Source organism: Pterocles gutturalis, unplaced genomic scaffold (genome assembly GCF_000699245.1).
Source record: "Pterocles gutturalis isolate BGI_N339 unplaced genomic scaffold, ASM69924v1 scaffold24319, whole genome shotgun sequence".
NCBI classification, from domain to species: domain Eukaryota; kingdom Metazoa; phylum Chordata; class Aves; order Pterocliformes; family Pteroclidae; genus Pterocles; species Pterocles gutturalis.
This window is the reverse complement of record NW_010133905.1, coordinates 18483-32410: the sequence shown is the minus strand read 5'-3', so window position 1 is coordinate 32410 and position 13928 is coordinate 18483. Positions and strand designations below refer to the sequence as shown.

Genomic DNA, 13928 nt, shown 5'->3' with positions numbered 1-13928 from the left:
GGCCAAGATACTTGTCTGGAAACACTGAGAAGGTGACAAAGTCACTTCTAAAGTTTACATTTCTTTTGTATTTGGATTTGCTCTGGTGTAATTGAGAGCAGACTGGCAGAATAAGCATAGGCAGAGAACAAACACATTTGTTTAACAAGTGGTGTCACTCTGCCTTCACTTGCTGTAGAACTTTTTAGACTATCCAAACATTTTCTTTGAATTCTGACATATTAAAGTAAATGTGATAAAAGGACTGCTGTACTGGATTGCTGGGGTTAAGAACAGTAGGTCAGAGGGTTTTTTCAGTAAAGATAAGAAGTTTTCCTTCCATCAAACTACATAGAGCCTGTTGATCCTTGTAAGTCAAATGAAAAATCCTTGTGTCTGCTATGCAGCCAGGCCGAGTGATTGCCTTCAAAGCTTTCTGATTGATTCTAAAGTTTTCTTCAAGTTGTTAACCTACTCATTTGTGCTTTCATGTTAGGAGCAGCATCAGTTTCACTAATTCATCTGTTATTATGTAATGTGATGGGTAAAAGTCGGCATGAGCTATCATTTTGGCGTGATTCTAAAGAAATCTACTACCCTCAGTCCCATAAGAGAATTTTCCGTATCATCCAAAGTGGTTAAGGGTGTTACGGCAATCTAGGGCAATAACTTTATCAAGAGTAAAATGTACAATATGCATGCATGGGAAAGGAATATCTATTACTTAGGCCTACTGCCTGTGTAATTTCCAAAATTATGCTGTCTTCTTAAACTCTTTGGCCAACTTGCGTAAGAAATTAACTAGTTTAATCAAGCTGTGCTGATCTTCAGGAAATCCCCTTCTCTATACATTAACCCATTTCTTTAGGTAGTCTGCAGTATCTGTGGTTTCCACCTAACAGTTAGCATCACTTTCAGATAAGCCCAAAGTAGTGTACTGCACCCAGTTCATGCAATGCTAGTTTTGAAACTTCTGTAGCATACTAATCCTAGAATACTATAGTTAAGCTTATGCTGTATTATTGCTGCATTATCCTACACTGTGTTACCCTGTATATACTGTTTGAGCAGTAACATCTTGACCTTGTAAATTAGGTGGATATTCTGATGTCTTTAACAAGTAAAAAGCACACTAAATTTCAGAGGAAGACATAAAATGTTTGGTTCCAATCAGATTCATAATGTAACGTTTCACTGGGCTCATCCATTAACATGTATATGTAAAGAATTCGTTGTCAAAATGCCAAGTGCAATAACTGTCTTTTCCCTTTTATCTCTGCTTTCCTGAATGGTGTCACGGATTGCTTTTTCTCTGTCCTCACAGGTGACACTAAAAATGCTGCTCTTGACTGTGGTTGTCAGCATGTACAAGAGTTTCTTCATCATAGTGGGAATGTTCTTACTGCTGCTTTGTTATGCTTTTGCCGGGGTGGTTTTATTTGGTACAGTGAAATACGGAGAGAACATTAACAGGTACGATATGTACTACCTCATGGAGAAGTTCTTTAAACAGCTCAAAAAAATCGCATTCTGCTAGGGAGAAGTATCTGTGGTAAAAACCAGATGAGTTTCCAGGTCTAGAACTTCTGATAGGAGACACTGAGCCATCTTTCCAGTCTTTGTGCATTGAACCAAATTACACCCAGTACAGCCAAGAACAGGCTGAGAGCTGTTCTTCAATATGCCAGATGGAATATGCTTCAAAGCAGCACTGTGCTAGCTGCAGGCTTCTGAAACACAGTGTACCTACTATACTTTATCGGCATCACCCAGGATCCATATACCAGGCTGATACAGAGAGGGGACAGTTCTGTGAGCTGGCCATTAACTGGAGATTTCCCAGTCAATAGCATCATCAGGCTTCAGGAAGAAAATGGAGACAGGAGATAGAATTTGGGCCCGAGTCTGCTTTTGCTCTTTGATAAAATGAGCCAAAATACTCAGACCTGTGTCTGAGCTCAAGTTAGGTTATTTTATCTTAAGTCATGGAATGAATAATTCAGTGAGCTCATTCAAATAATACTGTAACTATTTTCAGTTCAAAATAGGTAGAACAGTAGAAGATGGAAATGGTTCACATTTTTTCTTGCCAACATTTTAGTTCTGGGACATGAAATGATCTCTCTCTCTTTTTTTGTTTAAACCAGACATGCAAATTTTTCATCGGCTGGCAAGGCTATTACTGTGCTCTTCAGAATAGTTACTGGAGAAGACTGGAACAAAATTATGCATGACTGCATGGTAAATACAATACTGACAGAGATAAATAGACAAGAAACAAGAGACACTCTTGCGTCTCAAAGTGTTTGCAGTATCTTAGCTTTGTACAAGGAATATTGTGATTGCCTTTGTCTCTTCAAGAGATACAATGTTTGCTGAACATGACACACAAATTGCAGTTCCAATCCCACAATCACAATGTAATATTCCATGGGGCTAGGCTATTACACAATTTAAAAACAAAAATAAAAATATATTTTCCAAATCAGAAGTGCAGTAACTCACTTTTCCACTGTTATCTCTGCTTTGACTGTGGCAAGGTGACTTTTCATATTAACTTTGTCTTTAATGCCTGCACTTTGGCTCATTCCGTGTGAACAGTTGTCTTAATGACCTCGAAATTTGTCTTTGAATAATTTTATTTTGCCCAAGTAAATTTCTGTCCCTGGTTTCCAGTATTGTACTGATTGCAGAAAAATTAAGAATCCTTTTTTACAATTAATGGACTTTGTTTTCTTTTGTTTTGAAGGTTCAGCCTCCGTTTTGTACACCAGATAACAGCACCTACTGGAAAACAGACTGTGGAAATTATGCTGGTGCACTTATGTATTTCTGCTCATTTTATGTCATCATTGCATATATCATGCTAAATTTGCTTGTTGGTAAGTGAAAAAAAAAATCACAATCAAAAGGTCCATCTTAGCATGCAGTATGTTAGATTTGAGTCTGTTGTGGTATCCGGGTATGAGGTTACCTTGTACCTTCACTGTTCCCTATATATACATATGATCTTTTTGATACTTTTGAACAAAAAGATGTGTTGTATTTGTAGAGTATAGTTAGCCTAAGGAATATTATTTTCTGAGCTTTTCCTTCCTCCAGTTAACATTTTTCCATCATTGTTGGAATTCTCCTGATTAATTTTAGAATATGTTAGATTAAGTATCTCACCAGCATTTAAGACACAGCTTTTAAAAAGTGAGCACAGTGAATATTGATGTAGCATGACAGTATATTACCTGTTCAAAATTCTCATCTGAACGTACAGCTAAAGGCACTTATTAGTGTGAAGTTTGCACAACAGAATTCTTATTCTGTTCAAAATCATTGTTACTTATAGAGATTAACCAGTTAGAATGTAACTACAGGCTTTCTTTATAGTGTATTTTGGTTTTGTGGTTTTCAGCTATCATTGTGGAGAATTTCTCATTGTTTTATTCAACCGAAGAAGACCAACTTTTAAGTTATAATGATCTTAGGCATTTTCAAATTATATGGAACATGGTTGATGACAAAAGAGAGGTAAGAAACTTGATAATAAGCACAGAAATCCAGTAAATTTATATTTTTCCTCAAAAAAAATGGGGAAAACAAAATGTGCTGACAAAACTCACAGAGTGGTTACTGTTCAGGATGTGAAAGTTCAGTGAGCATAATCTAACATTGTTCACAGCCCTTCAAATACTAACCTGTATTCTTTACTACTGTGAAGTACTTATAATAGTAGATTTAAAAACAAATGTAGATATTCATAGGATCAGTACAATATCAACTTTCCTCCCAGCTCCCTGAAAGTTGTTCCCTTGAAAGTCTACAGACTCACATCTGTTTATGTGTCTGATCTTCCAAAGGGCTTTGCTGAGATTTCGGCATGGTCTCCCATGAGATCCTCATAGAGAAGCTGATGAAGTATGGTCTAGATGAGAAAACGATGAGGTGGACTGAACACTGGCTGAATGGCCGGGTCCAGAGGGTGATGATCACAGTGATCACAGAGTCTAGTTGGAGGCCCGTAACTAGTGGTGTGCACCAGGGATCAATATTGGTTCCAATCCTGTTCAACAGCTTCACTGATGACCTGGATGATGGGGCAGAGTGCACCCTCAGCAAGTTTGCAAACTGGGAGGAGTGGCTGATACAGCAGAGGGTTGTGCTGCCATCCAGAGGGACCTAAACAGGCTGGAGAAATGGGATGACAGGAACCTCATGCTGTTCAACGAGGGAAAGTGCAAAGTCCTGTACCTGGGGAGGAACAACCCCAAGCACCAGTACATTCTGGGGGCCACCCAGCTGGAAAGCAGCTTGGCAGGAATGGCCTGGGGGTCCTCATGGACACCAAGCTGAACATGAGTCAGCAACATGCCCTTGCGGCAAAGGTGGCTAATGGTGTTCTAGGCTACACTAGGCAAAGTATTGCCAGCAGGTCAAGGGAGACAATCCTTCCCCTCTACTCAGCACTGGTGAGGCCACACCTGGAGTACTGTGTCCAGTGCTGGGCTCCTCAGTACAACAGAGACATAGACATACTGGAGAGAGTCCAGCAAATGGACATGAAGATGATGAAGGGACTGGAGTATGTCTCCTATGAGGAGAGGCTGAGGGAGCTGGGACTGTTCAGCCTGGTGAAGAGAAGGCTTGGGGGGATCTCATGAATGTACCTAAATACCTGAACGGAGGGTGCAAAGAGAAGAGAGACAGGCTCTGTTCAGTGGTTTCCAGTGACAGGAACAGAGGCAATGGGCACAAGCTGAAACACAGGAGGTTCCCTCTGAACATCAGAAAAGACTTTTTCACAGTGAAGGTGACTGAGCACTAGCACAGGTTACCCAGGGAGGCTGTGAAGTCTCCATCCTTAGAGATATTAAAAAGCCATCTGGGCATTGTCCTGGGCAGCTGGGTTTAGGAGGCTCCACTTGAGCAGAGGGGGTCAAAGAAGGTAACCTCCAGAGGTCCCTTCCAACCTCAACCATTCTGTGGTTCTGGGATGAGAAGAGCACCTGGGAGACTGAGTTGTTCAGATGCCCATACAACTTAAATCATCATCTGAATAATTCATGACAGCACTAAGATTTTAATATGAACAACATTATGGTGAAAGAAGTTGGTTGCTTGTAATTGGCACATGGCTGTGCTGGAGATGGAAGCAGTAGTCTGTACTGATGGAGCTGGAGAGTTCTGCATCCATGGTGCCTAGCACTGATAGTGTGTCTCTCTGATGTGGAAGAACACATTAAAGCAAAAATAGTTCCAGTGAAGCTCATTTACCAGAATAAAATATTTAAAGAGTATGGATACCATAGTTTCAGAGGGAAATACTTTCAGTCCTAATTTTTTAACAGCAGATCAAAATTGTTGTCACAAGTTTAACATGTGCTAGGTTGACTCTTAGAGCAGACTACCTTTGAAAAGCCAATAAGCTCCCAACATTCTTCTGTCCAGAGATGCACAGAGAAGGGGACAGGTTTACAGGCAGGTTTACAGGCCTGGCTGTGATTGTTCAAATTGTAGTTTAATTTCAGTTTTTCAAAGGCAGCTCATTGGGCATATAATTCTCATTACAGATTAATACAAATGGGGAAACTAAATCCCCAAGCAATTCTGAACATTTCTGACAAAAATTATCAGCACAGTTTCTCATTCTGTTTCAGTCAAATAACAGAAAAGACTTCTGTGAATGTGCTGAAGAGCTGGCTGCATGTGCATATTCTTCAGTAATGTATTCACAGAGACTTAAATAGGCCAGGATTTGACACAGAGTCTTTGGAGAAATACTGTTTTTCTCACTGATGAAGTTAAATGTCTGAGTTGGTTGTTAGATCACAGTAATAATTTACTATCTATTATGCAATTTTACCTAGGGAGTAATCCCTACTTTCCGAGTGAAGTTTCTGCTGAGGCTTCTGCGGGGCCGGCTGGAGGTGGATCTCGACAAGGACAAGCTGCTGTTCAAGCACATGTGCTATGAAATGGAACGGCTCCATAATGGTGGTGATGTCACTTTTCATGATGTGCTCAGGTACTCTGAGATTCTCTCTAAATTTGTAGAACAGATATAATGGCTGGTGTTTCTCTCTAGGCTCTGTATTCATTAGGCTTGGGAAAAGCCAAGGATGGTAGCCACAGATGCACTGGCGTTTTAAATAAAAAAATTAGATTTCCCTTTTTTTTGTGAAAAAATACTATTGATGGAAAACACAGGTCATAGGGAATCAGCTCTAAGTCATTTTAATGTTTGCATTGGAGACAGTTTGTCATAAAGAGCAGTCACATGTTGTTCTTGTGTCCCAAGCAATGCAATATTGTCCCCACTCATATAGAAACATGACAGTGAATCTGACAAGAAATAAAATGGAAATGGGAACATTATCCAAGCATAAATACTTGGGTGGGGCAGGGACCCCAACCATGACAAATGCCCTAGATGCTTACAGTTCAGCAGCTGACCTGTATTGGATAGCCTCATGTAGATGATAAGGTCTTCATTTGTTTTGAGCACCACAAGTCTCTTCTGGAATCAGCTCAGGATTTTTTAGCTTCAAATACAAATTTATTGCACACACCTGAATTACATATTTTTTCACCAAGGTCTTAAGTATGAGCTTTGATTTTCTAAATTAAAAGGTAAGATTACAAGCATTTAAAGAAAAAAACCCCAAACCTGTCTTTCTTCCAGCATGCTTTCATATAGGTCTGTTGATATCAGAAAAAGTCTTCAACTGGAAGAGCTGCTTGCTAGGGAACAGCTGGAATATACCATCGAAGAGGAGGTGGCCAAACAGACCATACGCATGTGGCTGAAGAAGTGCTTAAAGCGAATCAGAGCAGTAAGTCAGGCTAAACCATATCTAAATAGTTCCAGAAATTGTACTGCTCAGCAGTGCTGGAATTTGCTGTCACTGTGTTTCATTTACTCTTGAGTCACGTTAATATTTATGCAAAGAAGTACATAGCAGTTGCTAACTCATCAAAAAAAGTATGCTACAGCTCAATTGAAAGCACTACAAAAATGAGCATCTTTTGAAGGCAAAAACTGTCTTCCTGACAAAAATTTATCTGTCTTTTCAATACAGCAGGAAGATGGATGTGCAGAGACCAAAGTCAAAGGAATAAAGAAAAAACAATATAATTTGATGAAACCTCATAGGCCTAATCCTTCCTCACAGAATGAAATTGTATCATTTCCTTGTCTCTGCTGGCAGAAGATACCATGATCAGACACCAGCAGATATGGAATTTGTATCAAGATACATAATTTAAATGAGCCATTGCAGTAACTATGTGCTCAAATGAGCAATGTGTATATGTGAATCAGGTGTATGAACCATAGCACACAGTAGCTGTGTCCATGATAGTAAATTAATGGGGATTGGTTCAGGACTGGGATGGGGTCAGCCATACTCATTAGCCTGTTCCCCAGTAGTTTTGGCCTGTACATACTCATACTCTCCCAGACCACTGCCGTAGGAGCATCACTGCCCTCTAGGCATGGGTCAGGGTGGACACTGCTCCTGGCAGGCAGTGGTTGAAGCTGTCTTGTGTGGTAGAGGAGCGATTAGCCAGATCATGCAAGTCCTGGCCCGTCACTTGGCTTCAGCACTGCAGGAAATCCCAATCTGTTTAATTTACTAGTATAGACCTAGCCAGTGCTTCTGTATTCTGTTCATGCAGTGCTTCTAATCGTCAGAAACATTTTTGCCTTTGCTCAGGATAGCTACAATACATACTGATCAAAGGTTGTCTTGGATGAAATTTATATTAAATATTTTCAGGAAATTTGAACTGTGTTTTGCAGTTATTCTCCTCTTTTTTTCCAAAACCGACTCTTCCTTTAATATGTAAAGTCACAGCCTGGTTGCCTTGATGAATGATTTTTCAGCTGTAAGGCTGGGTCCTTTTGATGCATATATTTTTTGTTTTTATAAAAGCTCACTTCTTGTGTGTGGAGGTTTTCCATAGAGACGTGTGATCATGGGATCTGGCTTTTTCTGTTTGTAAATTTATAAAAAACCATAACTGGACAATTTGAATGTAATGTACATTCCAGCTGAAACGTCGATATTCAAGGCATATTCAGATAGATAGTTTCATTTTGGTCTCATCTCTGTGATAATAATGGCAGTAAATTTAATCTCAGCTCTCAATTCTGGGTTTGTTCAACTCTTTTGTTCATTTCATTATGATATTGAATTACACTATGTTAAAGTAAATATGCTATTCATTTCACTCTAGTAATATGGTTCAGATCATTTCACATTATATGAACCTTTTGTAAACTGAATGTAATTATGGAAGTTAATATATATTTTCAGATTCTCTTCTTAGTCTCTAAGTCTCTCTAGGGGGAGCGTGTTAAAACTACCCAGGAAAGTGAAACCCTTCCTAAAGGCTGTTTATTTTAATTTAAAAGCAAATTAGATTGTAAGATCATAATGGTAGTGGTTTTGTTTTTCTATTCGTACTGTAAATCTATACTCAGTCCCAAGGTTTCCACTACTGTTTTATTCAGTCTTATTGACAGCTTTTTCCGATGTCCATGAAAGAACTAATAAGAATTTTTTCATTGCCTTCATGTAATTCTGAGTGAATCTCTACAAATTTCCTTGTTTCTTTTTCTTTGCAAGAACTTGTATGTGTTTTTAAACTTTAGGTTTAAACAAACAGTTGAGCAACTTGCCTTCCACTTAATATAGTTTGTAAGTTTCATCCTTTATTTCCTACATAAAAGTTAGACATATGCTGGAAGTCACTTTATTTAAATAGCGGCCATCTGATACATGTAGCTTTATCGATGCACCCGGTATCCACATCTGGCACTCACTATTTGGTTAAATATTTAGAAGGCTTTAAAAACAATCAGACATTGTGACACACCAATGAGAACATTTCTGTTGTCACATATTGTACCTTGATAGAAACAACAGCAGTCATGCAGCATTATCCACAGTCTACGAGAGAGTCAACAGCAGGAGTTGAGCCGTTTTCTGAATCCTCCCAGCATTGAGACAACACAGCCAAGTGAAGATATGAATGCTATTAATCAGGATAACAGTGCACAGCCAGAGGTATGTGAACTAGAAGACTATCAGTTACTCAGAACAAATTCAGAAAACTTCCCTGTTTCTTATTTGTTCTTTTTTAAATGTAATTTTAAGGTGAAAAGCTGAAAGCAATATTTTGTTCTGCTTCAGTCTTTGCCTTCAGATGTAAAGGCAAGATGGTCTAAGGCAGTAATTCCCCAGCTTAGTCAGCTGCCTTGCTAGCACCATAAAGTGCAAATTCAGCTGTACAGTTCTGGCAGCACCAACTTTCAGCTCTAGCCTGAGCTGTGTACAGGCTCAGGGACTTGAAGTCAATTCAAGCATTCTGAAGTAGTTTCTACACTGAGAGTGATAACGTTGGGCATGCTCAGTCCTTTGAGTAGGAGTCCTGGCCTCTTCCAGGGTAGGGAATGAAGAAGGTACAGCATAAGAACTCCACTGTAGAAGGCTGAGAACAATTTCAGCAGGACTGTATAATGGAATTGAGCCTGAATCGTCTTTTTTTTCCTTAGTAGTAGTAGTTTTCTGGGGCAGTAAATAATAGAAACTATGCTACCTTAACAAATGGCAATATTTTTTATTTGTATTCATGTATAAAGCTTGGAAATAGAATAGAAAGATAACCCTTCTTAGAATTATCCCTATGCAATAGGAAACTATGGCTGAGAGTCTTTTTTCTCTGTTCAGACAAGTAGCCAGCAGCAGCTCCTTAGCCCAACACTTTCTGACAGAGGTGGCTATCAACAAGACTCTGCAGATGCTGGGAAACCTCAGCGGAAATTTGGGCAATGGCGTTTGCCATCAGGTAAGTGAAAAACGTGTATCAGTATAGTCCCCACCTGCCAAGTCACTGCTGTACAATAACAAGGCCATGAGAGGCTTCGTGATTCACAGTTCTACCTCCTGCCTGCTGCTTGCACCCACATCAGTGTTTTTCTGCTCTCATGCATGCTGAAATACAGCAGTCTCTCCCCTTCTTCCCAATTCTGAAAGCTTGGAAAATGTGCTTAAGCACTGCCATGTGCAGGTTGTTGTGTTTTTTTACTTTCTCATAAATTTACTCAGGATCTTTGGACCGGGGGCTGTACCATCTGGTATGTTTGGGTAGCACGTTGTGCATTCAGAGTTCTCTTTTATCATATAAAGTACAGTGAAAATTAATTAAGTTTTTCCTAACAAGAGTAATAACTTCTGAGTGTCTTGTCTTGCCCAAGCATAACAGATGTATTATTTATATTTTACACCGTAATAATACATTTTTATGTCTTCACTTCAGCCAGGAGTTGGCCAGGGATACAATCAGTTTCCTGTTTATTTTCTCACAAGCAGCAAACATCCTCAAGTCATTCTAGTAAATGAAGTCCACTAGAGAAGGAAGGCTACACTATGCCTTATAGGAGGGTGCTTATAGGACAGTGGGAGAGGTGCATAGGTACAGTCTGAGGCCTTATGAAGTCTTTATCTCAAGACCGCTCTCAACCACTTGAAATATTCTCTTTTAAAGTGCATATTGACCTCTGGTGCCTTCCACACTCGTGACCAGCAGGTTAGGTGTCTGCACATCAACCTGCTTTCAAGCTGTCATCAGTCAGTCCTATTCCAAGTCAAAGTGCTGCCTTCAAAGGCTGCCACTATTCACACCCTAATCATTTCTAGGTGGAAGTAGAAGAGATGGTCATGATATGAGTACCATTAACCCTAGTTCTGTGACCAGATTTCTTGTCCAAGAAACAGGACAGCTTAATAGAGAGCTTTCAATCCATGTTTTCCACTTAAATGTCACTGAGCAGCAAAGATCAACATTTTGTTGGAACAGAGAGAAATAGTAAAAGAGGGAGCATGCTACAGAGGAATTATACTATTGTAGCCAACTGGATAGGTTTTTCAAGTGAGAATGAGGATTTCCTTTCTTAGCATGATCTTGGCCATGTCACTTTCGTATGTACCTCAGTGGACAGGCTCAGAAAAGGAGGGTCACCCCCATGTACCGTCCAGCCTAGCAGATGATAAGTACTCTGCCCCCAATCCAACAAAGACATGTATTTAAGATCATGAATATCATCATTAAGAGTAATTGTGGTTTTCATATACATACACATGTGTTTTAGTGCTTTCCTAAAGCCATACCTGCACCTTGTACTGGTTTTCCACCCCTAGGCCATAGTTAAATATCACTTCCTAGGTGTAGCTGACAGCTCTAAATGCACTTTTCCCTTTTTCTGGCACTTACTACTTTCACCATTTTGCCAGCAGGTCAGCTCATGGAAGTACTGCTTAAACAATTTAGGTTGCAATCAGCCAGGTGGGAAGAGAGCTATTGCATCAGCTATCCCAGCAGAAGGAAATGAGGCACTGCTCAGTTAAACTCCTCTACCAGCAGATTAGTGGGAGTGGGTTGAACAGCTAGAGCTGAAAAAAATCCATTAGAACAGAGCCCTACTCTTCCAGTCAGTTCAAAACTGCCCCAGTCCAGCTAGTTCTGTATGCCTGAATTCTAAGAAAAAATGTTCAAGAAGCAGATCTACTCTAATACAGATCTTTCTGTTTAATTTCATAGCCCCCAAACCAATAAGCCATTCAGTGTCTTCAGTCAACCTCCGCTTTGGTGGACGTTCAACTATGAAATCTGTTGTATGCAAAATGAATCCTATGTCTGATGCTGCTTCTTGTGGATCAGAAGTCAAGAAATGGTGGACAAGACAATTAACTGTAGAGAGTGATGAGAGTGGAGAGGACCTTCTTGATATTTGAGAAAAATTTAAGTCATACTGAAACAACAGCCACTTCAAGTACAATCTAATTTTCTATGTTTAGAATTGAAGACGCTATGTGATGTAAGATTTCTTTAAAATCAATGTCATAATTTTTTTCAAATGCTTATCTTTCTGCCATATGAAGCATAGCACACACTTACATGTTAGAATTCACCTCTGTAAGTACTAACCGTACTTTAAGAAACCTGTATACAGTAACAGTACTAACAAAGCCAGAGAGAGTATATTGCCTTTAGCAGACAGAACGTTGAAAGATTTCATATGTTGTGTAGCTATATAATGAAAATGTATTTTGATATACACACATCTGTGCTTTTCTTCAACCCATACCGTACTTTAAAGTGGCAACACTTTACAATACAGGGGTAATATATTTCTTTTTGTGTTTTCCTTCAGTTTTTATTTAGTAACATTTCTTTAGAAAGATTTTATTATTCACAAATGACCTGAAGAGGTCAGCGCTGACTTCGTGTTCAAGGGAAGTATTTTTACAAAGTACAGATTCTAAATTACAAATCTAAGCTTTTTCTGGACCTTTTTTTAAAATATGGAAGATACAGGATAATTCATTTTAAAATCATAAAATGAAGGCTTGGCTTTTAAAGTGTAAATATCTTTGGATTTTGGTTAATTATGCAAAGAGCTTGATTTTCATAGAGAACACAGGGAAAAAAAAAAGAAAAAAAAAAGACATGAAAACTGTGCATTAAAGCATCTAGCAAAAGACTTCCATGCGAAAAACATTGTTTATGCTTGATTTTCAGAATATACTGGTTACATATTTGTGTAGTGTCATTATTCTCCTGTTAATTGGGTCCCGTTTCCTTGTGTAGACATAAGATAATTTTCTTCTTGTCTGTGTGATAAAAAATCAGCATGTTGGGGTTCTAATTACAGAGTAGTATTGTATGGCTTTTAAAACACAGTTCAGATTTGCCTGTGTAGGTAGAAGTGAATTTTACTTACCCATGTTACTACTCATGCTACAGCCCTGCAAAGCTAACATATGACACTGTACTGTGGGTAAGTACCTTTGTCCCTTTTATCCTGATCCAAATATTTTAACGTGTTAGCCTTCTTTCATTTTGTGAAGCACCGATACTGCTACATTATCACTGGTGAAAAAGCAGCTGTCCCTTTCATAAAAGTTTTTTCAGTGAAAGGCAATGCTATGCAGTGATGGAGGTGGAGAAGAAAAGCCACAAAACAGAGCAGAGTTTGTTAGTTTCAGAATTTAAGGCTGTCTAAAAATGTGGGGTAAAAATGTGCCCTTCCCTCAGGGAGGAACTAAGAGGCTGCAGATCCTGTTGCTCGGCCCCCGACTGGGTTTTTAGCATAGCTGGGACCTTTCCATCACCATTGTTTCCTATGGAAATGATAGGTTGCTCTAACATGTCCTGATGTGAGATCTTGTAAGAGGCTTGCAGTTAATGCACATCACCAGTTGAAAAATGTATCCTTTAAAAAGCAGATAAAAGCCAGTGCTTTGTGATGCTTTCTGGCCAAAATATTAATGCAGAGTGGTCAGAATACAGCATTGTTTTCACAGATACCTTCACCAGAAATGCGAAATTAGTTTTGGCCATAGAATTCTGTTTTCTTGGCATCTATCAGTGTTTTGTTCCCTGTGTATAGTTAAACATGGTATAGATTTTTTTCCAAAATAGGCATATTGAACACATCTGTATTTTGTGGTTTCTTTATCTGTTTTGGGTTATATTTAAGTTTAAATCTAGTCAACTGTAACTCTATAGTAACTGAACATGTGCATTCTCTTGTTTACTAGATTATGAACCATCAACAAAATTTCATAAGCAAATTCATGATTTTGTGTTCTGTTTTGTGCTTAAGTTGAGCTTTTGTATATAGGACAAAAAGATAAATATTGGACTTATAAAAGATAGTATCCTTGAAAGTTCAATAATATATTGAACTGCAAATCTTTCTGAATCATTCTTGCTGCAAATCTTCTTTTTAAAAAATCTGGCAAACATTTTTTCCTTGCCTTACAGTACTCTGTCAATAAAGGTGAGTTGCTTTAAGCAATATTCCTCCCTCTGGTTTTCATTCTAACTGCATTCTAACTGTATCTCGCTCATCTGTGATAATGCTGCATAGTGGCTTGGTGTGTGGTTTG

At 38.9% G+C, this 13928-nt stretch overlaps 1 protein-coding gene across 1 annotated transcript in view; it reads left to right on the top strand.

Annotated features, from left to right (window-relative positions):
• Positions 1-12410, top strand: part of NALCN (sodium leak channel, non-selective) — a gene marked incomplete at its 5' end in the record, with an annotated part of 33520 nt that extends 21110 nt beyond the window's left edge. Inside the window, 10 exons of the mRNA XM_010081414.1 lie at positions 1304-1452; positions 2127-2220; positions 2729-2861; positions 3386-3501; positions 5838-5995; positions 6653-6803; positions 8892-9041; positions 9705-9822; positions 11575-11851; positions 12188-12410. Of these exons, the coding sequence (XP_010079716.1) occupies positions 1304-1452; positions 2127-2220; positions 2729-2861; positions 3386-3501; positions 5838-5995; positions 6653-6803; positions 8892-9041; positions 9705-9822; positions 11575-11768 (1263 nt within the window). The remainder of the gene's footprint in view (positions 1-1303; positions 1453-2126; positions 2221-2728; positions 2862-3385; positions 3502-5837; positions 5996-6652; positions 6804-8891; positions 9042-9704; positions 9823-11574; positions 11852-12187) is intronic.
• Between the last annotated feature and the right edge of the window lie 1518 nt (positions 12411-13928).